Below are 27878 nucleotides of genomic sequence, written 5' to 3'. Positions count from 1 at the left end.
CCTGTCACAAGTTTAAGTAAATATTTATATGTAGAATTATTTGCTCAACATTTGTCAACCCTGTCTTCTTGAGGGCAGGAATCAGGCCAGCTGTGCCCCTGGCCCAGTGCTAGCAGACACTTCGTTAATAATGCAGTCTGTTGATGAAATAAATGAATACAAAGCTGTCCCAAAAAGTCTCAGTTTATGTCCAAGGACAAATGATTTTCCAGCCTCCTAGCTCACAGATTCCCTCGGCTGCTTCCCAACTGTCCAAGGTCCCTCATTTCCGTGCTGGGCTCTGGATGTCAGGGTCGGGCCCAGCGGTTCTCAACCTGTGGGTCGCAACCCCTTTGGGGGTCGAACGACCCTTTTACAGGGGTCACCTAAATACATCCTGCATATCACATATTTACATTACGATTCATAACAGGAGCAAAATTACAGTTATGAAGTAGCAACGAACATAATTTTATGGTTGGGGGTCACCACAACATGAGGAACTGTATTAAAGGGTCGCGGCATTAGGAAGGTTGAGAACCACTGCTCTAGCCACTAGACTAGCCGCTAGAGGGTGGATGATGGTGGATGTCTGTATCCCTTGCTTTTATTCTACAAAAACCAACACCCTTAGCAAAGGGCCTTTGAGTAAGGGAGGAAGGAAGGGGCTTGGAAGGAGAGTTCGAGTTTACAAAACAAGAAAAGCAAACAGCAGGGCCACAGGAGGTAGCCTGATGCCTGAGAAGTTCGCCCATCAGAGCTGGGGGCTTCAGGAAGGCGATATCCAGGTTCAAGGCTCTGACCTCGGGCTCCAGCTCCCAAGTCCTCCATTTAGAAGCCCGTCAGATCCGCGTGGGGCAGGGCTTGAATTCAGGACGCTTTAGATGTCTGGCCTTAGGGTCTTAGAAGGCTCCGTGGGAGAGGCCTGAAGACCTGAAGCCGCAGGATGCTGGGGGCGGGGTCTGGGCCCAAGGGGTGTGGCCTAGCCTGGCCCTCAAACCAGAGGACAGCACTCGGTGGGTGGGTCCTGGAACTCAAGGGGCGTGGCCTTGCCTTGAGGGGCGTGGCCTGCACCTACCCGCTGCTCAGTGGAGGACCCTGATCCCCCTGAGCGGAGCCTGGACTTCGAGGGGCGTGGCCTATGTCCACAGGACTTAGGGGCGTGGTCTGGTCCCTCGAGGGCGGGGCTTCGGCCTCTAGGCGGGGCTTAGGCCCCGGGCTCCGCAGGGGCGCACCGGCGCTCAGGCTCAGGCCCGCGGAGGGAGGGGCTCTACGTTGAGCCAGATGCCATTCTCCGTGCGCAGTATGAGCTCCGGCTTCCGCCGAACTTTGCGCGTTCGGTCCACGCTCAGGCGGAAGCGCAGCAGAGTCAGCGCCACGGCCACGCGCATCTCGGCCATGGCGAAGCTCTGTCCGATGCAGTTCCTGGAGGAAGAACGACCGTGAGTGGGGTCCCTGGAACTGGGTAAATGACCACCCACCCCTCCGAGCCTCGGTTTTCTCATTTGTGAAACAGAACAATGCATCATAGAGCCTTTGGGAGCCTAAGAGCCCAGAACGCAGGGCCTGGCGCACAGTAGTTGCAGTGAACACTGAGGGTCGCTATCACAGATCTGATCTGGGGGCGTAGGGGTGCACTGAGGACAGGAAGAGTATGCCAGGTTGGCAGGTAGGACACCTGGGTGGGATGCGGGCTCTGTCCCAGACAGGCACATCCCTGGCTTTCCACTGGCCTGGGTGTCCCTCCTACACTTGGGGAAATAGTAGTTACCTGGGTCCTGCCGAGAAGGGCACGAAGGCCAGCGGCGAGCGCTGCTGCGGCTTGTCCGGGTCAAAGCGATAGGGATTGTACACCTAAGCAGAAGCAGTCTGGGTGAGTCTGGGGACTTGCCCACCCATATCAGCTTGGCCCCCTCCCTCAGCCTCTGGGGAGCAGCCCAGCTGGACACTGCATTCCAGCCTCACTGCCTCCTTTTGCTATCCAGGCATGCCAGGCTCATTCCCACCCCAGGGCCTTTGCACTTGCTGTTAACTCTGCCTGAAACACACTTGCCCATGCTCTTCACACTTCTCAGGTCTCAGCTCAAACATCTTTCCTCCACAGATCTTTCCTCACCATGTGAGCTAAAGTACTCCTCTACCCCCACCACCACCCCCTCCGTTTTTTATTTCCTGTGTACATTTACCAATATCCCAAATCATCTTATTTTTGCTCTTTTTTCTTTACACTTCACTGTGAGTTCCATAAGGGTAATGACAATATCTTTCTCTGTCCTCAGCACCCAGCACAGGGTCTGGCACACAGTAGGAGCTCAATAATATTTGTGGACTTAATGAATTCGTAGTGAGTGGGGGATCTCTGGGGGGGGGGGGGGGGCGCTCAAGTCCTGCATCCAGCCCTGATGTCTGGTTCCCTGGGAAGCAGGGCAGGGGAGGCCTCACTGCCCCAGGACTGCCCCTTCTGAAGAGGACACCGAGGGAGAAGAGGAGCTCACCTTGGAGTCAGGCCACACTGTGGGGTTGTAGTGGGTCCCATAGATGCTGACCAGGCAGATGATTCCTGTAGGGAGGGGTGAGGTCAGTGGGGCAGAGGGGAGTCAGGGAGACCTGCTTTCCTTGGAGCCATGGTGTTCCATGAGCCATCTGCAACCTTCCCTGCCCGTCCTTCCCTGGAAAATGCTTCTGCATGCCTCCCTAAGAGGTCTCCATCCCCTTTCTGACTGCTCTGCTGTCCACACAGGGCTCTTTCTCACTCACACATCTGGCATTTCTTCTAGGCTCAAACCCCTCCCGTGGCTACCTGCTACCCTGAGGATCAAGTTCAAGTGCCTTAATCTGGCACTGAAGGCCTTTCACTATCTTCACTTCCAACCTCCAAGGCTCACCTCCCACATTTACTCTTCCAAGCAGCCCTCCCTGCATTCTTCCCCAGATAGAGCCATCCATCCTTCTTCTGGGCTGCTCCAGCCCCACTCCCTCCCTTCAGCCCACCCCCGACCTCTTGTGGCTGGGAATGTCTGTGCCCTGCTGTATTCCCCAGCCTGGTCCTGGAGATGAGGCCTCTGTAGATCCCCAGCATCACCCAGGACAGGGCTGGGTCTCCAGGGAATATCTGGCAACCGAACGAAACCAATCCTTCCCTACCTGTACCTAGAGAGGGCCCGCCGTGCCCCACCCACTGCTTCCTGTCCATCTATACTCACCCACCTCTATCTCCCCCCTGTACACTGGGTCCCCCGCATCACCCCAGAAGCAACGGCCACACAGAGAGCCATCCCATCTGCGGGGACGGTGAACCTGGGGTGAGCATGATGAGCCCCGTGAGCAACAGAGCAGCCAGGCAGCAGGGAGCACACAGTAGGCACCTTTGGGGATGATGCGCCCATCCGGGAGCTTGATGTCCTCCGTGCAGCGGCGGGAGACCAGGGTCACGGGTGGGAACTGGCGTAGGCTCTCTTTGATGCACATAGTGGTGAAGGGCAGCAGCGTCAAGTCATCCCTGGGGAGCATGGAATGGGGGTGTGGGTGCTCGAGGCCAGGATCTCAGACTTGCCCCAACTGCTAGCATTTGCAGTTGCGCCCTGCACACACCGTGGCTGACTCTGAGCAAATCAGAGCAGTGCTAGCGGGCTTCTGCGGGCCCAGCGTTCACCCAGTAACGGATGGATTATGGGGAGTCAGGGCCACTGGAGGAGGTGCCCGGAAAGCCAGCAGCAGCAATTTACCAGCTTGTGTGGACCAACTTCAGTATTAAGAACCCATACCTCCGCTTCCTTTACTGTTATTCACTTAATTTTTTTCCTTTGGAATCCAGAGCCCAACATTGGATTAGTTCTAACTCTTGGTTCATGATTTAGTGCAGTGGTCGGCAAACTCATTAGTCACCAGAGCCAAAGATCAACAGTACAACGACTGAAATTTCTTTTGAGAGCCAAATGTTTTAAACTTAAACTATATAGGTAGGTACATTGTTATTAACTTAAATAGGGTGCCCCTAAGGCTTAGGAAGAGCCACACTCAAGGGGCCAAAGAGCCGCATGTGGTTCGCGAGCCGCAGTTTGCCGACCACGGATCTAGTGGTTTTCTTTACACCAACAGGTTCTCCTTCAAAGAAACTGTATGTTGTTACATTAAAGGGCAAATGGCATGCCCGGCATAAAAGTGCCATAAACGTAAGCACCACTGGGAAACCAGCAGAGAGTTATTTAGTTCTGGCGAGGCACCATCCCCTGCCCAGTCCTTGGGACCTGGGGCATCGTCTCCCATTGTTAAAAAGGCAGTTAGTGCCGGCCAGTGTGGCTCGGTGGTTGAGGGTTGACCTATGAACCAGGAGATCACGGTTCAACTCCCAGTAGGGGTACCTGCCCTGGTTTGGGGCTCCATTCCCAGAAGGCCACGGTGCAGGAGGCAGACGACCCATGATTCTCTCATCCATTGATGTTTTTATCTCTCTCTCCCTCTCCCTTCCTCTCTCAATGAAATCAATAAAAACATATATTTTTTAAATATATATATTTTATTGATTTTTTACAGAGAGGAAGGGAGAGAGATAGAGAGTTAGAAACATCGATGAGAGAGAAACATCGATCAGCTGCCTCCTGCACATCTCCCACTGGGGATGTGCCCGCAGCCCTGGTACATGCCCTTGACCGGAATCGAACCCGGGACCTTTCAGTCCGCAGGCCGACGCTCTATCCACTGAGCCAAACCGGTTTCGGCAAAAAAACATATATTTTTTTAAAAGGCAGTTAGCACCTGGCCAGAGTGGCTCAGGTGGTTGAGGGTTGTCCCGTGCGCCAAAAGGGTTACCTGTTCAATTCCTGTTCAGGACACATACCTGGGTTTCAGGTTTCATCCCCAGTCAGGAAGCGTGACTAAGGCAACCGATCAATGTTTCTCTCTTACATCCATGTTCCTCTCTCTCTCTCTCTCTCTCTCTCTCCCCCCCCCCCCCCCTTCCTCTCTCCAAGCATATTCTCGGGTGATTAAGAAAAAAAGCAGCGACCAAGGTGTTAAAGAGCCAATAGCGCCCACCCGAGAGTTTCTCCCTGAGTTCAGAGTCTGAAAGGCTGCCCCGGAGCCACTTCCTCCCTGGCCAATGCTATTTAACGCTGTGTTTTCTTTGCTTCACCCAGAAGCAGCGCGACACAGCGCACATACGAAGTCAGCTGGATTATTGTTCCTGATCCTTCACTTTTTCTTGTATTCAAATTATACACCTGCGCCCTGTGCCCTGTGATTCTTTCTGCAGTGCCCTCCACTTCGATGGGCGGAGTATGCGCGCCAGCCCACTCGTGTTGCACCCGGCCATGCGACTTGCTTTCGGTGATGGAATGTTGAGATGCAAGCAGAGGTTTAAGCTGTCCGGCTCTCAGTGATGACGGGACGAGACTTGACTTAGGGTGGAGAGCACACAATAAAATATACAGAAGCTGTATTCTAGAAGTGTACACCTGAGAGCTGTATCATTTTAATAATCAATGTCACCCCAATCACATGTTTATAGTCGTGTGCCTCTTTGTGCTTCTGAAGTCTACCTTGAGATGGGCATGCCCAGAGTAGTTGCTGGTTCGAGGAGCAGGAAGAGCTATGTGGAACAAACCCTAGCCCAAACCTCAGTTTGGAAGCAACCCCATTCAACTCAGCATCGCCCAGCAGTACAAACGTCATATGCAGACAAGAGCAAGAAATAAAACAAATGCTTGCTGTAAACCCCAAAGATTAGAGGCTGTTTGTTATGCAGCATTACTGCAACCATTGCTAGCCAAGACACTCCTAAGTAAGAACTCCTACTATGAGCTAGGCAGAGACATTGTTGGCATCCTGTTTTACAGTTGAAGAAATTGAAATTAAATTGAATCTTAAGTGATTTTTCACTTAAGATTGAGGTCAGAACGTCAATAGGTGGTAGAGCAGAGCGACGCACACCCCAGGCTCAACCTGTCCCCACCATCCCCATGACCCCCGACTGACCACTCCAGCTCCTCCAGCTCCCGGCCTTTCATGACTTCCTGGATCTCTTCCCGGCACTTCTCCTGGTACTCTGGGTGCTTGGCCAGGTTAAACAGCACCCACGAGAGCCCACTGGACGTTGTGTCGTGACCTGCAGGCAAATGAGGAGCTAGCATGGAGGCTTCCTGGAGATAGCAGAGATGCTATCTTCAGGAAATGGGGACCGCCCATCCTCCCCCAGCCTTGCACCATGTCTTCACCCTCAAACATGAATGTGTCTGCCTCAGCTCGGATGTCCTCATCTGTCAGTTCCTTTCCATCTTCATCCTGGAATGGGCAGCAGACAAGGGTCAGCCCACTTCATCCCACCTTCTGCATGCTGGGGGCTCCTCCAAAGTCATACATGCTCCCCTCTCTCTCTTAAGCCAAGCTTCAGGAGAAAGGATTCCCAGAAGATGGAAGTATGCAACTTGTCTAAGAAAGATGAAAAGAGCCTAACCGGTCTGGCTCAGTGGATAGAGCATCAGCCTGCGGACTGGAGGGTCCCAGCTTCGATTCCGATCAAGGGCATGTACGTTGGTTGCGGGCACCTCCCCAGTAGGGAGTGTGCAGGAGGCAGCTGAATCGATGTTTCTCTCTCATCGATGTTTCTAACTCTCTCTCCTTCTCCCTTCCTCTCTGTAAAAAATCAATAAAATATATTTTTTTTTAAGAAAAAAGATGAAAAGAGTGGAGGCAAGTCAAAGGTGAGGAGAAGAAAGGAGTTTGTGTTTCTTGAGCAGCTCTAGCACCAGCAATCTTGTGATCGGGTCAGGTGATCATCCTACATAATAGAGCTAATATGCTAATTAGGCCAGACGGCAGAACGACCTTCCGGAATGACCTCCCGGAACAACCTTCCAGAACAACCAGTGGGCAGGGGGTGGGGGCACGGGGCCATCAGCAGCTGGGGCTGCAAAGGCCTACCCTTGCATGAATTTCGTGCATCAGGCCTCTAGTTATGTCATAAATGAGGAAACAGAGGCTCCAAGGGAAGAGTCAGATGACTTAGGTCAATCATCCATGAGGCATCAGAGTCGGGAGTGGAGTCTAGGGCTGTCTGAGTCCAGAACCCAGGTGCTGCTCAGAAATTCCACAGAAGCACCACACATGGGTGGCCACCTGTCTCTGAAAGTGTCACATGTCTTCAAGGTCATGTAAGTGTTGCCCTAGCCAACGAACACAGTAAGTCTTACACGTTTTGCATCTGCCTGCATCCTATGCCTAAGTTAGTTTGGGCGTTTACTATTTTAGGCAGTGCGTGTGACTCCTGAGGAGGCCACCCTGGGCAGGGCCCACCCTCCAGGGCCCCGCCTCGCCTTGGCCAGGAGCAGCACATCGATGAAATCCAAGGTCTTGCCCTGCTTGGACTTGAGCCAGGCCTCGGCCCCCTGCTGGCGCAGCGCCAGCCGCCGCTCCTGGATGACCTCGGTGGTGAAGCTGTGCACGGTGTCACAGGCCTGACGGAAGCGCCGCCCGTCTGCTGTGCGGTAGTAGATGAAGTCGATGTAGTGGTGCAGGCGATACTGGCGTCGGACGGACAGCGCACTCAGCTCAATGATGGCTGAGATGTAATCGCTCATCTTCCTGCCGGGGAGAAGGGCCATCAGTGCAGAGCCACGCTTCCTCTCCCAGTGGGTAAGTGACAAAGAGAGGCCCTGGCCCTAGCCGATTTGGCTCAGTGGGTAGAGCGTCGGCCTGCGGACTGAAGGGTCCCGGGTTCAATTCCTGTCAAGGGCACATGACTGGGCTTGATCCCCAATATGGGGTGTGCAGAAGGCAGCCAATCAATGATTCTCTCTTATCATTGATGTTTCTATCGCTCTCTCCCTCTTCCTTCCTCTCTGAAATCAATAAAAATATATTGTTTTTTAAAAGAGAGAGGCCCTGGATTAGCTATATTTTCTTGTATTCCCGATGCTCTACCATCTGGGACCTCCCTGACTAGAGAGACACTGCCCCACCCCCACCCCCCATCCCCACTAGCCTATTCTCAGAGACTCACCCAAAAGCAGGCCTTTCTTTGGGAAACCAACCAATCCATAGTCCCTACTCCAAACCTTACCAGGCTGAGCCCCTACCCCCCTGCCTTAATCACCAAGTACTGGACAGCCAGGGGCACCCTTTTGCTCCAGAGCCTGCTGAAATATTCCAAACTAGCCAATCCTAAGCCTGCATGCCCTGCATTTCCCACTTATTCCTAGAAACACCCCCAAAAGGCTTTTGCCGTGCTTTCTCCTAGTGCTTCTCCATGTGGCCGGGCGTCGTGTGGCATTTCCCCTCCTCTTGGGAGCCTCATGGCAGTCGTTTTCTGAACTGTTGGGACTCACCATACCTGGATAAAACTACAATCTGGGTGCATTTTAAAACAGGCCCAAAGAGAGATGAGGAATTCCAAACTTATGTGACAGCACTGAAATTAAACTGCCACAACCCATAGAGTGGGAGAAAATATTTGCAAATCATGTATCTGATGAGGACCTTGTATCTACACTACTTAAAGAACTCTTAACACTCAATAATAAAAAAAAAGACATACCCCAATTTAAAAATGGGCAAAGGATATGAATAGACATTTCTCCAGAGAAGATACGAAAATGCCCAACAAGCACATGATAAGATATTCAACATAATTAGCCAAGTGTAAATCAAAATTGCAATGAGATACCACTTTACCCTGACTAGGATGGCTATAACCAAAAAAAAAAAAAAAAAAAAAAAAGGAAACAACACAGATAATCACAAGTATTGGTGATAATATGGAGAAATTAGAGCCCTCACATACTACTGGTGGGATCTTAAAGTGATTGTAAAAACCACGTTAGGAAAAAGTCCAACAGTTCCTCAAAAAAGTTAGACATAGAATTATCATATAACCCAGCAATTCCACTCGTAGGTATATATGCAAGAAAATTAAAGACATACATGTACTCAAAAACTTGTGCACAAATGCTTATAGCAGCGTTATTCATAATAGCCCCAAAGTGGAAACAACCCAAATGTCCATCAACAAATAACCAAGTAAACAAAACGTGGTTTTACGCAGTAAGTGGAATGTTATACATCAATTTTTGAAAAATGAATTACTGATGCACACGACAACATGGATAAATCTGAAAACATTATGGTGAGTAAAAGAAACCAGGAACAAAAGTCTGTATGATTCCACCCATGAAATTTCCACAGTAGATGACTGTAGACACAGAAGGAAGATGAGTGATTGCCTAGATCTGGAGGAGAAGTGGGTTCTGGGAGGTGAGTGCTCACATGTGTAGGGGCAGTTTGAATCACAGTGTGATGGTGTAGGCCAGTGGTCGGCAAACTGCGGCTCGTGAGCCACATGCGGCTCTTTGGCCCCTTGGGTGTGGCTCTTCCACAAAATACCGACTTCTGCACACAGGCCCCGAAGTTTCAATCGCACTGTACGTGCACACCCACACGTGGTATTTTGTGGAAGAGCCACACTCAAGGGGCCAAAGAGCCGCATGTGGCTCGCGAGCCACAGTTTGCCGACCACTGGTGTAGGCGGTGGGATCTCTCCAGGTGGCTGACTAGTCCTTTCTCTGCCTTGCTTGTTTCTGCGTCAGCAGAATTTGAAATGGCTGGCAGTGGGCGGGAAAGGACCCCGGGAAGGCCAGGGTGAAGGCAGATTCTTGCTCACAGAGGGCAGCTTACAGTTTCCACTGAACTGTATTCATTGACACCTAAAATCTAGGACGACCAGCCACGGACATGTGGGCACGACCGCTGCTGTGTACAACGCAGTCATCTGGACTACCTCACCACAGAGTCCACTAAATTGGCAGGAAATGCATCAAAAGACTTAAAGGTAAAACAGAATTACCCCTCCTCGTTTGAAACTTGCTATTCATGGAGATGAAGAATGAGACTCTCTCATCAAGGCTACGATTGCTAGTGGCGGTGTCTTTCCACACGCCCACAAATCTCTGACTGGGAAGAAAGGACAGCAGAAGTCTGTCTAAAGCAGCGGTTCTCAACCTGTGGGTAGCGACCCCTTTGGCGGTAGAACGACCCTTTCACAGGGGTCTCCTAAGACCATCCTGCATATCAGATATTTACATTACGATTCATAACAGTAGCAACATTACAGTTATGAAGTAGCAACGAAAATAATTTTATGGTTGGGTCACAACATGAGGAACTGTATTTAAAGGGCCAGCCCTAACCGGTTTGGCTCAGTGGACAGAGCGTCGGCCTGCGGACTGAAGGGTCCCAGGTTCGATTCCCGTCAAGGGCATGTACCTTGGTTGCAGGCACATCCCCAGTAGGAGGTGTGCAGGAGGCAGCTGGTCGATGTTTCTCTCTCATCGATGTTTCTAACTCTCTATCCCTCTCCCTTCTCTGTAAAAAAATCAATAAAATATATTTTTTAAAAAATTAAAAAATAAAGGCCAGAAGGTTGAGAACCATTGGACTCTAAAGGATGCTTGGATTTCTTATGATCTCAGGACTCTAAGTACTCTAACAGCTGTCCAGTGTTGGCGAATCCAGGGGACTGTATCTCTGTGGAAAACACAATTTTGCCTTTTTATAGTTCTATTTGAGCAAGTTGGAAATTTAATTAGCTTTCCTAGCAACCAAATGTCTGCATTTGAGTCTTAACCTTATTTAAGTGTTACCTGTGGCTTCAAAGAAGCTATTGATTCTAACATAATGAGTTTTGATTGAGATGACTGTTTTTTTAAAAACTGTTTGGATTTTAACTGTGATACGAAAGTTACATTAACAAATGTATGGTTTTGTACAGACATTATTTCCACTCTGGTGGATAAACTAAAGTCATATCATCCCCCAAAATAAAATATACAGGGTTTCTTTTTGGTGAAAATATTCTAAAATTTATTATGGTTGGATTGTATACTTTCAATGAGTGAATTGTATGGTATATGAATTACATCTCAGTAAAGCTGTTATTAAAACAATAACAACAGCCCTGGCCAGGTGGCTCAGTTGGTTGGACCATCATCCCATACACCAAAAGGTTTTGGATGCTATTCCCGGTCAGGGCACATACCTAGGTTGTGGGTTCGACCCCTGGTCTGGGTGCAAACAGGAGGCAACAGATTCATATTTCTCTCTCACATTCTCTCATTCTCTCTCTCTCTCTCTCTCCCCCCCCCCCATTCCTCTCTCTCTCTAAAAATCAACAAAAACATATCCCCAGGTGAGGACTTAAAAACAAAACAACAATCATAACAAAATCACTGCAGGGGAGGGGGTCAAGGAGCTGTCCTTGGTCCTGAAGTGTGCTTGTTTTCATAGTCGGTCATTTTTTTGTTTATTTATTTGTTCATGGTTACTGCTTTTCCCCCCACCAACATATAAGTTCCAGAAGAGCAAGACCTTGTCTGTTTTATTAATCACTGTATTTACAGCCTAGTCTAGGACTAGCACATAGTAGGCACTCGGTAAATATTTCTTAGATTAATTAATTGATTAATTACTAAGGTCATCTCCACCTTACCCAATTGAAACATATCCCTGCAAAGCCCTGAGTAACAAAGTCAGAAGGTTGTTATTGAGGACCTACTATGTGCTACAAACTTGACATTCATTGTGTCCCTTATTTCTTATATCCCCACCTAGATTATAAGCTCCAAAGAAATGGGTTTTTGTCTGTTTCCCTACCATATTCCCAGTAGCTAGCATAGTGCCAGGCACATAGTAGGTACACAGTGAATATCTGATGAATGAATGAATGAACCAGGGCAATGGTTATTTTACTAATTCATTCAACAAATACTCACAGGGCTCTACTGTGTTCCTGGGCAGTGCTATATCATTTTATTCTTAAAGCATCTCTCAGACAGTCAGGGATGGTCATCAAACAAAAAAAACAGAGGCTCAGAAAGTGGGGGGATACTTTCCAAAGACCATATAGTCTTCATAGAATAAGGGAAACTAGCATTTACTGAGCACCTATTATGTGCAAAGCCATCCTATCTAATAATAGACAAACATGGTAATTGACCATACCTTTGCTATGCCTCCCATTGGCTAATCAGCGTGATATGCAAATTAACCGCCAACAAAGATGGCGGCTAATTTGCATACTGCAGGCGGGGGGGCCAGCGCGAGCCGCCATCCAGGCCCCCGTGTGCCGCCTAAGCCCTGCCGCCAGCTGGGACTCCGGTGTGCGGCCCTGGGCAGCGGGGCTTGGTGGCGCAATCGACCTGAGGAAGCCCTATTCTTGCAGGAAATTTCCTGCAACAGACTTCTAGTTGATTCATATTATCTCATTTAATTCCCACACCATGACTATGGGGAAGGAATTGGAATTCTAATGGGGGGGGGGGAGATAAGGAAACAGGCTCAGAGAGGTGATGTCAGCTTCCTGGAACCACACAGCCTGTCTGGCAGAGCACCAGCAGCCCATAGGTGCCTAACACCGCCTTTCTCCTCCCACCACCTTGCCCTGAAAGCAGCTAGTCCTGTCTTCCCCAGGTAGGCCACACTCACTCCTGGCAGTTGCTATTGTAGCTGAAGACACATTTCTGGAGACTGTCCAGGGTCATGAGGCTGACGTGCTCAAACATGTCCAGGGAGACCACTGGACCCTCCGCCAGGCGCCGCCATTTAGCCTGGAAGAGAGAGACAGCAAATGGGCACAGAGAATGCAGCCTTAAAGCCTGGCTGACAAGGGCCTAGCTGCACGCTCACTACAAGCCAAATACAGATGAAGGAAGTGAGGCTTTGTGACGTCACATGGCTCACCCGCGAGTTGCAGCCTGACCAGTCTCACTTCCAGGACATCCTCTGCCCATGAAACCTTGGGACTCACATGCATGATGTTGGTGCACTGGTTGAATATCTTCATGTAGGGCTTCAGGATGTCAAAGTGGAAGGCAGGTGTCAGCAGGCGGCGGTGCCGGCTCCACTTCTCACCTTTGCTGAGCAGCAGCCCATCCCCTGGGCCCAGAAGACTGAGGTGAGGGGTCTCTCCTATTACTCTGAGATACCCCAAGAAACCTCATGCTCCACCCCCCTCTTCCCTGAAGCCCCAGCCTGCCCAGTCCCACACTCACCTAGCCAAGGCTTCAGGAAGCCATAGAAAAGGTCATCCTTGGGGGCAATGGCGGCTGTGGAGACAGGGGAGCAACGATGACTCAATACAGAATTCTGACCTTTGACCTCTGCTTCTGACCTCCTTGGGACTCCTCGCTGGGCTCCAACCTCCCACCTCACCCCTCCAATCCATCCTAACACCTACCCCAGAAAGATCCTTATAACATGCTGACCTGAACATGAGGCTCCCCTGCTCAAACACCTCCCATGGCTCCCTATCGCCCTGGTAAAAAAAGTTCAAGCTCAGGTTAGCATTGAAATCCCTGTCCCATCTTGCCCCTGTGTGCCTCTCCCACCTCATCCTTCAACACCCACTAAGTAACCCCAAAAGCTGTCTCTCACTTCCAAACCTTTGCCCAGGCTGTGCTCCCCATCCAGAAGGGCCTTCTCCAACTTCATCCATCCCCACTTTTCTGCCAGCTCAGGCCACCGGAATTGTACCTTCTATGCTTGCCTCCATCCTTGCCCTCTCCAGCCTGTCCTGAACCCTGGCCCCATGGGGATCTTAACTGACTCTACATCGGACCATGTCCCTTCCTGCACCAGTTTCTCAGCCCATTTTCAAAGCCCTAAGTGAACTACCCCAGTCCAGACCGCTCTCAAAACATCTCTATCCCCACCCCACCCCACCCCACCCCCAACACATACTTAATGTTCTAACATCATAAAACTTTTCTCCGCTCCTTGGGAAAAGCTGTGTTCTCTCTCTGCTCTGCTTCTTTCCACCAGATGCCTCTCTGCCTCAAACACTCTTTTCTCATCTTTCTAGTCTCTGCGTGAATACCATACCCTCCCCGACCAATCACTCCGGATTGCATCCCTCCCGTAACAATCACCTTAAGGGGAGGGACCACGTTCAACTCTGATACATGGGTGCTACATAAATTTTTGTGGTATGAATGAACCAGTCAAAGAATGAATGGATGGATGGATAGATGGATGGATGCATGAATGAATGAATGAATGAATGAATGAATGAATGAATGAAAAAGCGAATGAATTAGTGAATGGATGAATGAATGGATGGGTAAGTGAGTGGGTGGGTGAATTCCTTTTCTATATGCTAAACAAATTTGGGACAGAATGGGTAGGGGCCTAGGAAGGAAGTACCTGAAACTCAAGTGATGTCACTTTATCTGAGCTGTGACTCAGCTGGCTACACACACACTCCCCAGGAATTGGCCAATCACTCACAGTCATCTGTCCACTCATTCATTCCCCCATTGAACACAGGCCTCTTCTGCCACCTTTCCGTGCCCAACCCATGCTGGATGATGCTGGAAACCCAGAGATGGCTCAGCTCCACACCCTGCCTGGAGGAGCTCGGGGCGGGGTGGGTGGGAAAGGGAAACAGAAGCACGCCATGCAGTTATCAAGATGGTAGGAAGTGTGTCATGAGAGAAGGGAGGCACAGAGAAAAGGCTGTTGGAAGTCACGGCGAGCTCCCTGGAAGAGGAAATATTGGAGAGGAAAGTGGGAGTCCAGCTGCTCTTCTCCTCTCTGGACTCTGGACTCTGAGCTAGGACTCCCAGAAGGCCTTCTGACTGACAGACCTGTCCAATGCTTGTCCTTTCCAAATACCTCACCCCCAGAGTAAAACACAAGCTCACTCGCTTTGCACAAAGGTACTCTGTGTCCAACTCCTGTCTAATTTTTTACTTTTCCACACACATAATCTTCACTCCAGACACCCCAGATCGCCTGAATCCCCCCAGCACTGATCATTGCTACAATGTGAATGAACTTCAAAAACATTATGCTGAGTGGAAGAATTCAGTCACAAAAGACCACATTCTGTATCATTCCTTTCCTATGATATATCCAGAGTAGGAAAATCCATAGAGACAGAAAGTAGATTAATATTCACCAGGACATGAGGAGAGGGGGAAATGATAAGTGATTACTTAATGGGCGCAGCGTGTTTTACGGAGTCATGAAAAATTTTGAAACTAGAGAGAGCCGATGGATGGTTGCACAACGTTGTGAACACATTAATTATCTTACACTCTAAAACTGTGCACTTTACAATAGTTAATTACATGTTATGTGAATTCCGTCTCAATAAAAAATGAGTGTATCAAACCAAGCTATGATTATATGCCTATCTATCGATCACGCCTTGTCCTCTGTAAAGCATTTTCACCTACTTCCTTGCATTAATGTTCTCTGTCCCAAATGCCCATTAGAAGATAAAAACAAAACAAAACAAAACTCAGAGGGTCCAAGAGGACTCACGCCTTCCTCAGGGCCCATCAGCTGGGCTGATTTAAGCTCAGAGCAGCAAGACCCCCAAGGAGGCCCCAGAGGGAGATGGAGTCTGAGTTTTGGGCCAGACCTGTCCCATCCCAGGGGGGGTAGGCATGGACGGGCAGGGGCACCCTGAGGCCAGGCCCCACCCTCCCCAACCTGAAGTCCCCATCCTGCTCCTCTGGTGGGGGAGGCCGTGGTATCCTGCCTGTCCTGAAGGAGGGGTGGGGGGAGGAAGAGGCGTCGGCATTTACTTAGTGCCAAGCTCATGTGGGGGCTCTACTTCCTGATCTACTTGGAGTCTCAAACCGTGCAGGATGACATTTAGGAAACTAATGCTCTGGGGGACCGGGGGGGGGGGGGGGAGAAGGAAAGGGGTGGGTGAGAAGGAGAAAAGGAAGAGGCAGGGAGAGAAAGAAAAGCATGTATATTAAAAAGACAGAAGAGAAGAAACCCTTATTAGCGCCTACCTACATTATATTTTTTTAGTCTTCACAACAGTCCCATTTTACAGATCAGAAACTGAGGCCCGGAGAGCCTGGATGAATTTCTGGGTCACACACCAAGTATGTGTTCCCGTCAGGATTGGAACCAGCCCACCCAAGACCTGGCCCCAAGGCTCTTCCCAAACGCAGTGCCCATCCCTTGAAAGAGTCACCTCTCCCAGGGCCTCAGTTCCTCGTGTGTGCAACGGGGATGGTCACCCCTCACAAATGCAACAATGGGGGATGTAAAGGCATGGGGAGGGCATCGCGGGGGAGGGAAGGATGACAGCCCCTTACTCTTTCATGGCTCCTGGTGGCAGCCTTGAAGGCAGTCTCCAGACGTATGTTTGTAGAGGCCCAAGCTGAGGCAAGAGATCCTAAAACGCCTGGGACTCTTTCTTTCTCATCCCTGTTCTCTCAAATGCCCCCTGATGCTTTTGAAGGTGCCCAGCTACCTACATGCGAGACCACACTGAAGACAGAGACAGACACACTCAACCCCAAACAGTGTGGACTGAGAATGGGAAAGTCCCAGAGAGAGGGGTATGGTCTGCTGGGGAGTCGGGGAAACCTTCCAGGAGGAGGGGAGGGGGGTCATTGGAACTGGGTGTTGAAGGCTGAGCAAGAGCTTACCACGCACACTTGGGAGCCCTACACAATGGGGTGGGTGTGGATTGCAGAAGAAAGAAACAATCCTTCTAGATCTCTCTCTCCGCCAGTCAGAGTCAGCCCAAGTGAAGAAAGCAGGCTATAGGTTGGGATAGTCAGAACCCAAATGATGGGAGTGCCATTAGAATTAAGCAATAACCAGTTAACAAAATCTTGGGCAAACAACTACTTATCCAAACCTGTTTGCGTCTGACTTCCCAGTGGATGGGCATTCTCTTAAAGTTCCTGGGACTCTATTAATCATACCTTTTCCCATGCTATTCCCACTCTCTGTGTTGCCATTTCTGCTTTGGCGAGCTCCTATTCATTCTTCAAAGCCCTACTCAAATGACCCTTATTCTGGATAGCCCACCTGCCTAGAAGCCCTGGTGGACTCTGGGAGTTGAGGGTTTACCCATCACTCAGAGGCCCAGACCACCTACCTGAGGCGCTCACCACGGGTTTGATGTAATCAGGGTGCACCAGAACCACCAGTGGCAAGACAGGTCCCATCCACACCAAGATCACATGGTGCATGTTGTCCAGCACCTTCTTCTCATCCTGGAGGCCCATCTCATTTGGGAGGTACTGTGGGGGTGGTAGGAAAGGAGAGTGAGGAGGTGTCCAGCCCCAGCTTTTGCCAGTCCTTCCCCCCTGCCGCCTCCCTGCACCCCAAACAAGCCGAGAAGGACTATACGACTGCAGACAGTGGCTGCACCTCACTGAGCCTCCACTTCCACATCTGAAAAGTGGGGAAGAATCAACTCTCTGTCTGAGGACAGCTGAGAGAATTCATGGGATACCAAAGCATCAGAACCCCAACGCGGGGCCTGACACACAGCTGATGCTCAAGAAATAAAAACAGGCACAGTAAACACGTTCATGATAATGGTTGGTATTTATCAAGTTTTTGCTCTGTTAGTAATAAACTATTCCTAGTATTATCATATTTAACACATGCGTGTTCTTGCAATGTTGGGCGCTGTTTGGGGCGTTTTTCACAGATTTATATGTTCAACCCACCCAAGAACCCAGTGACAGAATTGCTACTATTTCCCCTTTTTACTTTATCTGAAGTTACAGGTAAGTGGCTGTCCTGGTTTGGCCTCCCCAGAAACAGGTCCTGAGATAAGAGTTCTAGGGCAAGTAGTTTATTTGGGTGATCCCCAAAAACATGGGGAAGGGGGGAAGCAACAGAGGCAGGGAAGATAGCCAGCAAAAAATAAGTTGTCAAGAAAGTGACCACATGGGCAACCAGGGCTCGGTGCCACGAGGGACCCCTGTGGGGACACGTATCTCAGCGTCAACCCACCAGCTCACACGGTCCCGTAGTCACTGGCTGAGAGCCCTCCTGGGGTTTTAACTTTCAGGCTCGCCGTCCACACGGCAGAGTGGGCCCCTGCTGCTGGAAAAAGTCCTAGAACACAGGTGCTGGCAGCGGAAGTCAGGCCATTGCACCCAGAAATGGGCCCAGAGGATATGGACAGGCACTGGGCACCACTGGCCGTTATGGCGGAGCCAGGATTTGAACACAGGCCACCCGGCTACAACACGCCCGCTCTGAACCAACATGCTCTATGAAACAGAAACACTTCAGGCTCAATGTCAGATGCATCTGAACTCAAATCCACCCTCAGCCACTGTGTGACCTTGGGCAAGTCACTTAACCTCTCTGAGCCCCAAAGATGGAGTCCATAATATAGGGCAGATCCATCCTTATTTCACAGGCTGTGAGAATTAGGGGAGAGCTCAGATCCGAAGGGGCCTAACCCAGTGCCTGGCCAGTGGTAAGGCCCAGCAATTATAGAATGAATAAATGAACACATGACTCCTCTGTGGCTGCGATGTCTCCTTCTCTATCAGGATCGGCCTACCTATAGGACCACCATCCAAACCAGAGGAGTAAGGGCATTGGAGATTCAGCATGAAAGATGAGTAGAAGTTCTTCTAACAGGAAATTATATTCTGGGCAGAGGGCACAGTTTCAGCAAAGGCCATGAATGGGGGGGAAGTGGGCGTCTTGTGACAGGAATAGGAAGTCATTCCATGGGATGGGAGGGGATTGGTGGGACAGGGGAGGAGGGGAGGAGCTGGAGCAGAAAGGGCCCTGAACACCTTCAGACAGCAGTGGGAAGCCATGGGGTGTGTGTGAGCAGGGGAGGGACATGGTGGATTCAAGAATCCCTCTAGAGACAGGATGAGGGATGGACTGAAGAAGTGAGACTGGAGGCAGGGGTCCAGGGAGGAGGGGGGCATGAGGCCTGAGCAGAGGTGAGGATGGAAGAGAGGGATGGGATTCAGGCACAAACAGGCAAAACCTGACAAGTGCTGGCCCCAGGGGGATAATTCCAAAAAATAAGCTAAATAAATGTTCTTTGTACTATTGAGTGGAAGTGCATCTCCCACTTCCTTCTTCTGAGACACTCCCTCTAAGCAGTATCTAAAATGTTTCTAGATGTTTCTGTCCCTGCAGGACCCAGACGCTGAGCTGCACCATTGTGTAGCCGGTTCCGTGCCAAGCCCGCCCCAGAGGTGACTGCTGGAATCATCAAAACAATCCCATGAGGCTATGAGGCATGAGCACAGTCCTTGCAATACAGATAGGAAGACTGAGGTCTGGAGGGGGAAGGAGCTTGCCCAAGGCCACACAGGCAGTAGATGGTCGATAAGGGCATCAGGTCCATGCTCCCTCTCCCAAGTCCTCTTCCACACTCAGCATGGGGCCTCAGAGCCTTCAGAACTCTGGACTTCTCTCCCCTGGCCTGTGAAGTCCTTCTAGAAAAACCCAGCCTTTCTTATCCAGAAAATAGAGGTAGGCCCTAACCGGTTTGGCTCAGTGGATAGAGCGTCAGCCTGCAGACTGAAGGGTCCCAGGTTCGATTCCAGCCAAGGGCATGTACCTTGGTTTCGGGCACATTCCCAGTAGGGGGTGTGCAGGAGGCAGCTGGTCGATGTTTCTCTCTCATCGATGTTTCTAACTCTCTATCCTTGTCCCTTCCTCTCTGTAAAAAAAATTAATAAAATATATATTTTTTTAAAAAAAGAAAATAGAGGTAGCAGAGGGAAGAGAGCTAAGAGCCAGAGAGCGGTTTGGACTCCGGCTCTGCCGTTCACAAGCTGTGTGACCTAGAGCCAGTCACTTCAGCTCTCTGAGCCTCAGTGTTTTCAGGTGCAGAGTAAGGATAGTAAAGGGACCTACCTCCTAGGATTGTCAAGAAGACTAAAGGAGTAAACATTTATAAATCGTCTGGCATAATACTTGGCACATACATGTGAAATAAGAAATAAAATGTGCCCTGGCTGGGTGGCTGAGTTCATTGGAGTGTCATCTCAAGCACCGAAAGGTTGCGGGTTCGATCAAGTACAGAAGGCAGCCGATAGAGCTTTCTCTCTCACATCCATGTTTCTTTCTCTCTCTCTCTCTCCCTCTCTCTCCCTCTCTCCTTCAAATCAAATTTTTAAAGAATCTTTTTGTTCAATTTATTGATTTTTAGAGAGAGAGGGAGAGGAAGAATGAGAAACATCAATATGAGAGCAAAATATCAGAGTGAAACATTGACCGGATGCCTCCTGCACACCATGCACCAAGGATCCAGCCTGCAACCTGGTATGTGTCCCAACCAGGAGTCAAACTGGCAACCTTTTGGTGCGCTGGACGATGCCCAACCAACTTTTCACAGAATATATATCTTCAGGTGAGGATTAAGAAAGAAAGAAATGAAATGAAATGCAAGGAAAGGGTTGGCACCGTGACCTGGGACTACAGCATTAAAGAGGGAGATAAAGTATGGAACCAAGTTGGGGTTGGGGATGGAGCAACAAAATCTACAGGACCATGCCCCCCTCATCCCCCACCCGGGCCCTAGAATCTGATGAACTTCACAGGCATTGGTGCTTGTATTCTGAATATGAAATCTTATTATATCACAGGATATAACCTATAGCATATGAAAGGTACAGCCATAGCCTGGAATTACAGAGAAAGCTTTGCAGTAAGCTCTGCCTCATCCCAGCCACGTGACCTTGGGCAAACTGCTTGCCCTTTTCTGAGCCTCAGTCTTACATCCTGGCTCCAACCAGTCTTGGGGGGGGGGGGGGGCGGGGATGAGGGAAGCCAACAGTCCATCAGGCTCCCTGAATGCGTGGGATCCGCCCAGCCCTGCCCGCCCGGCCCACACGCACCATGCCCAGGTGGCCCAGCAGCCAGTTGCGCCGGGGCGGCTGGGGGAAGCAGCGCAGCCGGCGGCAGGTGACGTAGAAGTGCCAGCAGAGCCGCAGGAACCGCAGCAGCAGGTGGAAGAGGAAGAAGAGCAGGGAGAGGAGGAGCGCGGACACGGCATACAAGCGGAAGGTGGTCTTCTCCAGTCCCAGCAGGCGCAGCAGGTGTTCCGTGATGGGCAGCATCCTGGGGGGACACACGGGGTAGGGGTCAGTGCCGATGGAAACCGCCCTCTGGCCACCCGTGTGCCATATGCACATGCACAGTGGCCTGTGGAGTCAAGCCTGGTGTGCCTGGCACACAGTAGGTGCTCAATACGTGTAAGTCCCAGAGGCCAAGAGTACATCTCTCTCCTGCCCTCAGCAGTGGTCTCCGCCAGCTGGCCAGACGGATGCCCCAGAGCCCCACCACATGCCCTCAGCCTTGACTTTGCAGGACATCCCTCCTGACTTCTCTGCCCCCGCGGCTGGTCACGGTGCTGGAAAATGAAGACACACCCTGCCCCCAAAGCAGCTCTCATCAATGACGGGGGAGCATTGCTAGATAAAGACGCCAGCGCCTTCTCCCCTTGGGTGCAATGACCCTGAGGTGTGGGTTCCACGTGCACTACCAACGGGGTTAAACTCCAGCTGGTCACAATAGAAAGTTTCTCTGTGAAATGCTCTACTGCTTTCTCCTCCTCCTCCTCGGCCTCCTCCACCTTCACCTCCTCCTTCTTTAAATGGAGATAAGGGTCACACGACATAGAAGGAACCATTTTAAAGTTCACAGTCCAGTGGCACCTAGTGCATTCACACTCTTGTGCAACCATCACCTCTACCTAGTCCCAAAATGTTGTCATCACCCCAAAAGGAAACCCCGTCCCCCTGAGCTCCCCATTCCCCCCATACCTACAGCCCCTGGCAGCCACTGATCTACTTGCTGTCTTTGTGTAATCACCTGTCCTGGACATTTCATATCAATGGAGTCATACCACATGTGACCTGTGTTTGGACTCGGCATGATGTTCTGGAGGCTCATCCACGTTGTGACATGCGTCAGCGCTTTATTTCTTCTGCTGAGCGACTTTCCATGGTAAGGATATATCACAAAGTGTTTATTCATTCATCTGTTGATGGACATCTTAGATGTCTCCACCTTTTGCCTATTGGGACATGTGCTGCTATGCATCTGTGTGGACATGTATTTGTTTGAGTCCCTGTTTTCACTTCTTTCAGGTTCACATCCTCCTTGCCTACCGGCTTATTCTGGGATCACTTCCCAGATAAACTGCTTGCCCTCAAATCCCTGATCTAGGGTCAGCTCCTGAAGCAACCAACCAAAACAAGGTGGGCGGGTAACAATAATAATAACTCAGTGACCAGAACCGGTGCCCTGACTACACGCTGTCTCATGGAATCTTAAATCAATCCTTAGAGGGAGGTCCCATCATTATCATTCTCTCTATTTTCTTTTCTTTAAAAAAAAAAACCAAAAAACATGTTTTATTGATTTCAGAGATAGGGAGAGGGAGAAAGAGATAGAAACATGAATGATGAGAAAATCATTGATCGGCTGCCTCCTGCACACCCCACACTGGGGATTGAGCCTGAAACCCAAGCATGTGCCCTGACTGGGATCGAACTGTGACCTCCTGGATCATGGGTCAGTGCTCAACCACTGAGCCACACCAGCCGGGCTCATTCTCTCTATTTTCCAGACAACTAAACGTCCGTTCCCCCAGCTCAAGGGAGACAAGAGCTGGCCCCAGAAGACCCCATCAGAGATCAACCTCAATCGCCCTCACAGGGAGAGCCCATGGATCTCAGGCAATGGCAAGGGGATTCCTGAAAGGGTGGGTCCTGTCCTCACCTCTTCTTTCTACCCAGTCCTACCAGACAGGGTTCCCTCTACGCTCCTACTTCCCCCGGCAACACAGATGAAGAAACCCTGCACTTCAGGTCCCCACCTGAGCCTCAGTCCCCACCCACTCCAGCTGGTGGTGCCCCCTCAGGTCAGGCTCCCAGGCTCTTCCACCCGCTGACGTCCAGCCACATCAACCGTGCAGGAAACATGAAGTTTCTATTGGTCACTGCATCCTGGGAAAAGATCTGGGTAGATCATCACCAAATTTGGAGAGGCCCACTGGGATGGTCTGACTTAAAACGAAGATGACACGAACTCTTGTTAGGATGGCTACTATCCAAAACAGGAAATAACAAGTGCTGGCCAGGATGCAGAGGAACCGAAATGCATATGTATTGCCGCTGGGAATGTAACATGGTACAGCCAGGTTGTGGAAAACAGTATGGAAGTTCCTCAAAAGAAATGATACAGAATTGCCGTATGTTCCAGCAATCCCATTTCTGGATGGATCTCTAAAAGCAGCAAAAGTAGGGGCTCAGATATTTGTGCGTTCATGTCCACAGCAGCCTTACTCATAATGGCCAATAGGTGGGAGCAACCCAAGTGTCCATAGCAGGATGAATGGATAAACGAAATGGGGTGCATCTATACAACGGACTATCACTCAGCCCTGGAAAGTAAATTCTGACACATAACACAACATGAATGAACCTCGAGGACATTGTGTTAAGTGAAATAAGCCAGTCACACCAGAAACAAATACTGTGAGGTCCACTTCCATGAGGTCCCGAGAGTAGTCCCATTCCTAGAGACAGAGAGTAGAAGGGTGGGTGCCAGGGGCTGGCGGGGGGAGTGTGGGGGGAGGAGGGGGGAGGGATGGGGAGTTAGTGTTTCATGGGAACAGAGTTTTAGTCTCGGAAGATGAAAAGGCTCCGCCGATGGATGGTGGTGATGGTTGCACAGTCATATGATCGCACTCAATGGCACTGAAGTGTACCCTTAAAATGGTTAAGATCCTAAATGTTATGTGTATTTGACCACAATTTAAACTCCTTTAAAAAAAAAAAATACAGACTGCCTGGTAGAGGGGATCTATCCCGTAAAAGGTCCAGGTAGGGTGGGGGTGGGGTGTGGGCAACCCCCCAAAATGAAGCACAGCCACAAGCCCCAGGCAGATGCTCCGACTTGTGGACGATGACGTGCCACTGGGCTGCCTCCCGCTCGGGCAGCTCGGGGCGACACGCTCGGCAGGAAGCAGCCGTGGGTATTTCTTTCTTTACCGATTTCACGGTGGATAACGATTCCCCCGGCGATGCCAAGAAGCCCGAGAGTGATGGCTACTGGGCATCCTGCTCTCCCTCTGAATGCGTCCACATGCCAGCCCTTCGCCAGGGGCTCTGCATGCATTTCTCCAGCACTCAGGTGGCAAATCATGTGGCAGCCCCTGCTATGTGTGTGACTCTGTTCTGGACACTGAGGAGACAAAGGTGAGGCAAAAAAATAATAATAATAATAATAATACAAAATGTGTTTCGAGGACCCATGTGAAATTCCTCACGGTGGCTGCCTCCGGAAGAGGCCTGGAAGAACTGGGGGCAGGAGTGAAAGGGAGACTTAACTTTCCCTCTTCGTTTCTAGGGGCTTTTTGATTTTCTAAACCGTAAGCACATATTGCCTGTTCAAAAACGTTACTAAACAGGAAATCGTAGGGAGTTGCAAGGGTGTGCTGGAACTCAATACTTCTTACGTATTTTTCTGTAAGTCTAAAACGTCTCTTAAAAAAATCAGGTCTAGCCCTGACCGGTTTGGCTCAGTGGATAGAGTGTCATCGGCCTGCGGACTGAAGGGTCCCGGGTTCAATTCTGGTCAAGGGCATGGACCTTGGTTGCGGGCACATCCCCAGTAAGGGGTGTGCAGGAGGCAGCTGATCAATGTTTCTCTCTCATCAATGTTTCTAACTCTCTATTCCTCTCCCTTCCTCTCTGTAAAAAATCAATAAAATATATTTTAAAAAATTCAGGTCTTGCCGAAACCGGTTTGGCTCAGTGGATAGAGCATCGGCCTGCGCACTGAAAGGTCCCAGGTTCGATTCCGGTCAAGGGCATGCACCTGGGTTGCGGGCATATCCCCAGTAGGAGATGTGCAGGAGGCAGCTGATCGATGTTTCTCTCTCATCGATGTTTCTAACTATCTCTCTCCCTTCATCTCTGTAAAAAATCAATAAAAAATATATATATATAAAAATTCAGGTCTAATTTAAAATTAAGTAGTTGAAATCCATGAAAATATGAGTTAAGATGCTTTCATTGGCGGGGAGGATCATGGTGTGGGGCGCCGGCAGGTTTCCCTCTCCTGACCTGGGTCTGATGACATGTGTGGTTTCAACTTGAGAAAACTCCTGAACGGTCCAGTCCTGGAATGTGCACTTTCCTGTATGGACATTACACTTCAACTCCAAAGAAAAGAAAATGTTGGTTGGGCATGGCATCATCCTGTAAAATGTGAGGTGTAGGCTCAAACAAGCCTCGGTTCAAAATCATGACCCTGCTCATCCCCAGTAAAGCAGCAGCCTGGAGTGAGCCTAGTCCCCACTCTCAGCTTCCACTCACCGATCTGGAAAATGGGTTACAAATAGCAGGACCTCCCTGTTAAGGTTGTTTGGCACACTTTGGTGAGGTGAGGCTTAGCGGGTAGCCTGCAAAATTTTAGCCATTGTCCCTAATTCTGCTGTTACTCTTCTATGGAAGTGACACACAGGATGCTGTGGGAGGCCGGCATACCCACTCCCCTCTGCACCAGCCCTCAAGCTCATCCCAGACCCAGGCAGGGCACGCAGCAGCCCTGCCCTGGCAGAGGTAGCCCCGCCTGTCCTGCGACGGCCCCATGTTATCTGGAGATGGAGGTGCCAGTGGCTCCAAGGCCCACGCCCATGGAGCTCTGGTTTGTCAGGTTAGCCCGGCCGCCAGTGGAGGACTTGTCATACAAGGTGTGTGGGCTCCTAGGAAGGAATTCAGGACAGAGACCCTGACCTGCCGGAAACCGTCTATCTGCCTCTCCTTGAAGCACAGGTGCTGGGGCGCACCGGCAGCCTGACAGCCCAGCACATGACACTGGTCCCACTGCCCCACACACCACCTCTGTTCTCCACTCCCCCATTCTGACGCATGGCACCTCTTTGACCCCCTCTTTGCCAAAGGGCTGCCCCACCCAAGACTCATACTCTCCCAAAGTGCCAGGCCCCAGAAGGCCCGACGGAGAGAGAGCTTACCCCAGATTTCCGAGGTTCTGAGAAAGAACTTCAGGGGCAGTTCGGAGGGCAGGGTCAAGTGGACAAGTTGGCGTGGGGAGGGGGGAGTCTCGCTGCAGCATTGGGCACACTGTGGGAGATCTTGGCAGAGGAAGACGTGTTAAAGCCACCAGTCGTAACCTAGATCATCCCAGGGCTGCAATGGCCTGTGAGCACCATCCGGGGCAAGTGTGGCCACGCTGACATGTGAGACTCAGAAAGAATTCTATAAACCTCTGCTGTGTGACCTCGGGCGAGTGTCTATGCCACTCTGAGCCTGATCTCCTCTTCAGGAAGACAGGAGCCATAGTACCCGCTTCGTGACGCTGTTAGGACAACCCAGCATTTTTAACGTGCTCAGCTTGGTGCTTGGCACACAGTAAGCCCTTGATCGAACCTCTCATTGCTGTTAGTGCCACCGTCAGACTCAGGGTTGTTACCCGGCCGCCTGGTATTTGTAGAACAGGGCCCAAGGCTTGCTGGAGAGGAGAGTGAGGGTCGCATTTTCTGAATGGCTCCTGTGTCATGCAAGCCCCATCTGCAGATACCTACTCAGGTCACCAGCGGCTGCCAGGCCAGAGCTAATGTTACCGCTTAGAAACCCAAGCCGGGCCATACAGACAGAGAGGCCAGGGCCATTGGAAAGTGCCGAGGATGTTGGGGTCACACAAGGCTGGTTTGTTCAAATCCCAGCTCACCCACTGTTGCTCTGTCTTCCCCCAACCTTCAGCGCCTGATACTCCCCAGCTGGTGGGCCTCCCCCGCCTGGCATGGTGGCGGAACAGCTAGCTACCGCCTGGTCCAAGGGGTGAGTGAGAGGCTGGCCCCTGGGACACCAGAGAGCATCGCGTCACCAGCATCCAACAAACACCAGCTAGGATCCACTGCAGGACCTCACACAACCCTCACAGCTACCTCTGGGGGCCCAGGAGGGCGCCCTGCCTTCATACAGGGCCACTCAGCGGCCCGTGCCTGCTATGGGTGGGCAGGCGGGGCGGAGCATAAAGTCGGCGGGACGCACAGCCTCCCTTTTAAGACAATGAAATCCCACTGATGTCAATCAGCCCTCAGGAGGCGGCACAGGGCAGAGCCTGATGGGGGGGCGTGGGGGCGAGCAGAATGGGGTGGGTCTTCTTGAGGCCCCTGCCCACCTCGGACACCCAGAAAGGATGCACCCAGGACTCCTCGACGGGCACAGAAAAGTCTGCGCTCAAAAGTAGCGACCGTCTGGGACACACCACAACCCCACCCCCCGGCCCCGCGAACCTGAGTGTCCCGGACGCGCAGCTCTGTCCTGAGTCCCGGGATCCACGAGGCCGCCGCGCATTCCCTCGCACCAGCCCCGACAGCCCGGGAGCCGGCGCGCCTCGGGTTCCAGCGCAGGGCGCGATCGGGTTACGCACCGCCCCCCACCCTCCTTCCGTCTGCACTTACCCCTCGGGTCTCGGCCTCAGGCCCTCAATCCGGAATCCCCGGCGTCGCCACTTCGGTTCTGAACGCACCGGCCCGCGGCCCGGCCCTTTAACTCCGCCCGGCCGCCCCTTCAGGCCCGCCCCGGCCCGCCCCCGGCCTCGCCGGCTTCTGGGCGGGGACCAGGCGCGGCCCCCGGGAACTGAGAGAACAGGAGAGACAGAGTCGGGGAGGTATGGAGAGTGGCGGGAAGGGAAAGACGCAGGCACCGAGTTGGAGAGATGAGAGATGGAGAGAAAGACGCAGAGAGACAGCGAAAGAGACGTGCGGACACCCAGAAACCGCAAACGCTCAGGCCCCTCGCCCCCTGCTCCTGCCGGTGCCGGGGTCCTCCTCCTCCATCCTCCCTCAACACCCATCTCCCATCCCAGCACTCCTCAAGGCCCCCACTTCAGGGCCTGCTCCCCAGCTTGGACAGGGGTCCCTAAGTCAGCACCCCTGATCCCCAGAAGCCCCCAGGAGCCTCCTCTGTGGCCACCAGGAACCCAGACTCCACCAACCTCTGGGAGCCCGGCCCTCGGCTCCCTCTGCATCCTGGGTCCAGCCCAGGCCCCTGGGGCTCTGCGGCTCTCCCTCCAGGAAAACCTCTGGCCTCAGCAAGCAGCACCAGACTCTGGCTCTG

At 51.3% G+C, this 27878-nt stretch overlaps 1 protein-coding gene across 5 annotated transcripts; it reads right to left on the bottom strand.

The window, feature by feature from the left end:
- Window positions 1-165: 165 nt before the first annotated feature.
- LOC118652610 (cytochrome P450 4F22) lies at window positions 166-27878 on the bottom strand. Of its 5 annotated transcripts, none has more exons than XM_036302605.1 (13): window positions 27221-27344; window positions 23781-23973; window positions 20619-20841; window positions 16880-17024; window positions 13017-13070; window positions 12773-12900; window positions 12451-12572; window positions 7290-7557; window positions 6192-6258; window positions 5953-6082; window positions 3345-3478; window positions 2475-2539; window positions 166-1404 (listed from the first exon to the last, which is right to left on the bottom strand). In XM_036302605.1, exons 3-13 carry the CDS (start codon window positions 20838-20840, stop codon window positions 1054-1056), a joined length of 1686 nt encoding a protein of 561 aa, XP_036158498.1. In that variant the 5' UTR covers window position 20841; window positions 23781-23973; window positions 27221-27344; the 3' UTR covers window positions 166-1053. The 5 variants fall into 5 exon arrangements, with proteins under 5 accessions (XP_036158498.1, XP_036158497.1, XP_036158494.1 ...); XM_036302602.1 differs by lacking the exon at window positions 23781-23973 and adding an exon at window positions 1751-1833 and having other exon boundaries at window positions 1082-1404; window positions 27221-27375; XM_036302604.1 differs by lacking the exons at window positions 23781-23973; window positions 27221-27344 and adding an exon at window positions 27757-27878.

Source organism: Myotis myotis, unplaced genomic scaffold (assembly GCF_014108235.1).
Source record: "Myotis myotis isolate mMyoMyo1 unplaced genomic scaffold, mMyoMyo1.p scaffold_m19_p_32, whole genome shotgun sequence".
In the NCBI taxonomy this organism is placed as follows: Eukaryota; Metazoa; Chordata; class Mammalia; order Chiroptera; family Vespertilionidae; genus Myotis; species Myotis myotis.
This window is presented reverse-complemented; position numbering and strand designations above follow the sequence as displayed.